This window comes from Fukomys damarensis, unplaced genomic scaffold (assembly GCF_012274545.1).
Source record: "Fukomys damarensis isolate Sample0158 unplaced genomic scaffold, DMR_v1.0_HiC HiC_scaffold_36, whole genome shotgun sequence".
In the NCBI taxonomy this organism is placed as follows: domain Eukaryota; kingdom Metazoa; phylum Chordata; class Mammalia; order Rodentia; family Bathyergidae; genus Fukomys; species Fukomys damarensis.
In genome coordinates this window covers 44,160,817-44,161,120 of record NW_022900948.1, presented here as the reverse complement: position 1 = coordinate 44,161,120, position 304 = coordinate 44,160,817, and the positions used below count along the sequence as shown (strand labels likewise).

The 304-nt window shown below is 69.4% G+C and overlaps 1 protein-coding gene across 4 annotated transcripts in view; it reads left to right on the top strand.

Moving 5' to 3' along the window:
- The first annotated feature begins 6 nt into the window (after window positions 1-6).
- The window catches only part of Crat (carnitine O-acetyltransferase), a 10,247-nt gene continuing 9,949 nt past the window's right edge, over window positions 7-304 (top strand). For 2 of the 4 annotated variants that reach the window (XM_010627347.1, XM_010627346.1), the window contains exon 1: window positions 7-160. In XM_010627347.1, coding sequence (XP_010625649.1) covers window positions 134-160 — 27 coding nt within the window. In that variant the 5' untranslated portion in view covers window positions 7-133. The remainder of the gene's footprint in view (window positions 161-304) is intronic. The other 2 variants (XM_033759233.1, XM_033759232.1) reach the window with 1 other exon arrangement.

The following is a 304-nucleotide window of genomic DNA, read 5'->3' as shown; positions in this document are numbered from 1 at the left end:
CTCCCAGCTAGAGGCAGTGACTCGACGTTCTTGGCCTCTGAGCCCTAGCGGGGACCTAGTAACCCGGCAGGGGCACGGACTTTGCCCAGCGCGAGGGGCGGAACGGACTGAGTGTCCGCGGGGGACCGCGACCATGTTGGCCTTTGCTGGCAGGATCGCGGTGAGTGCGGCTGGGGGGCGGGGACGAGGACGCCAGTGGTGTATCGAGGGCCGCGGGAGGGGGTGCTAGGGGTTCCCCGAGTTCGGCAGAGGCGATGGCCCGCAAGGTCGGGGCGGACATTGCTGGAGACCGGAAAGGGCGGCG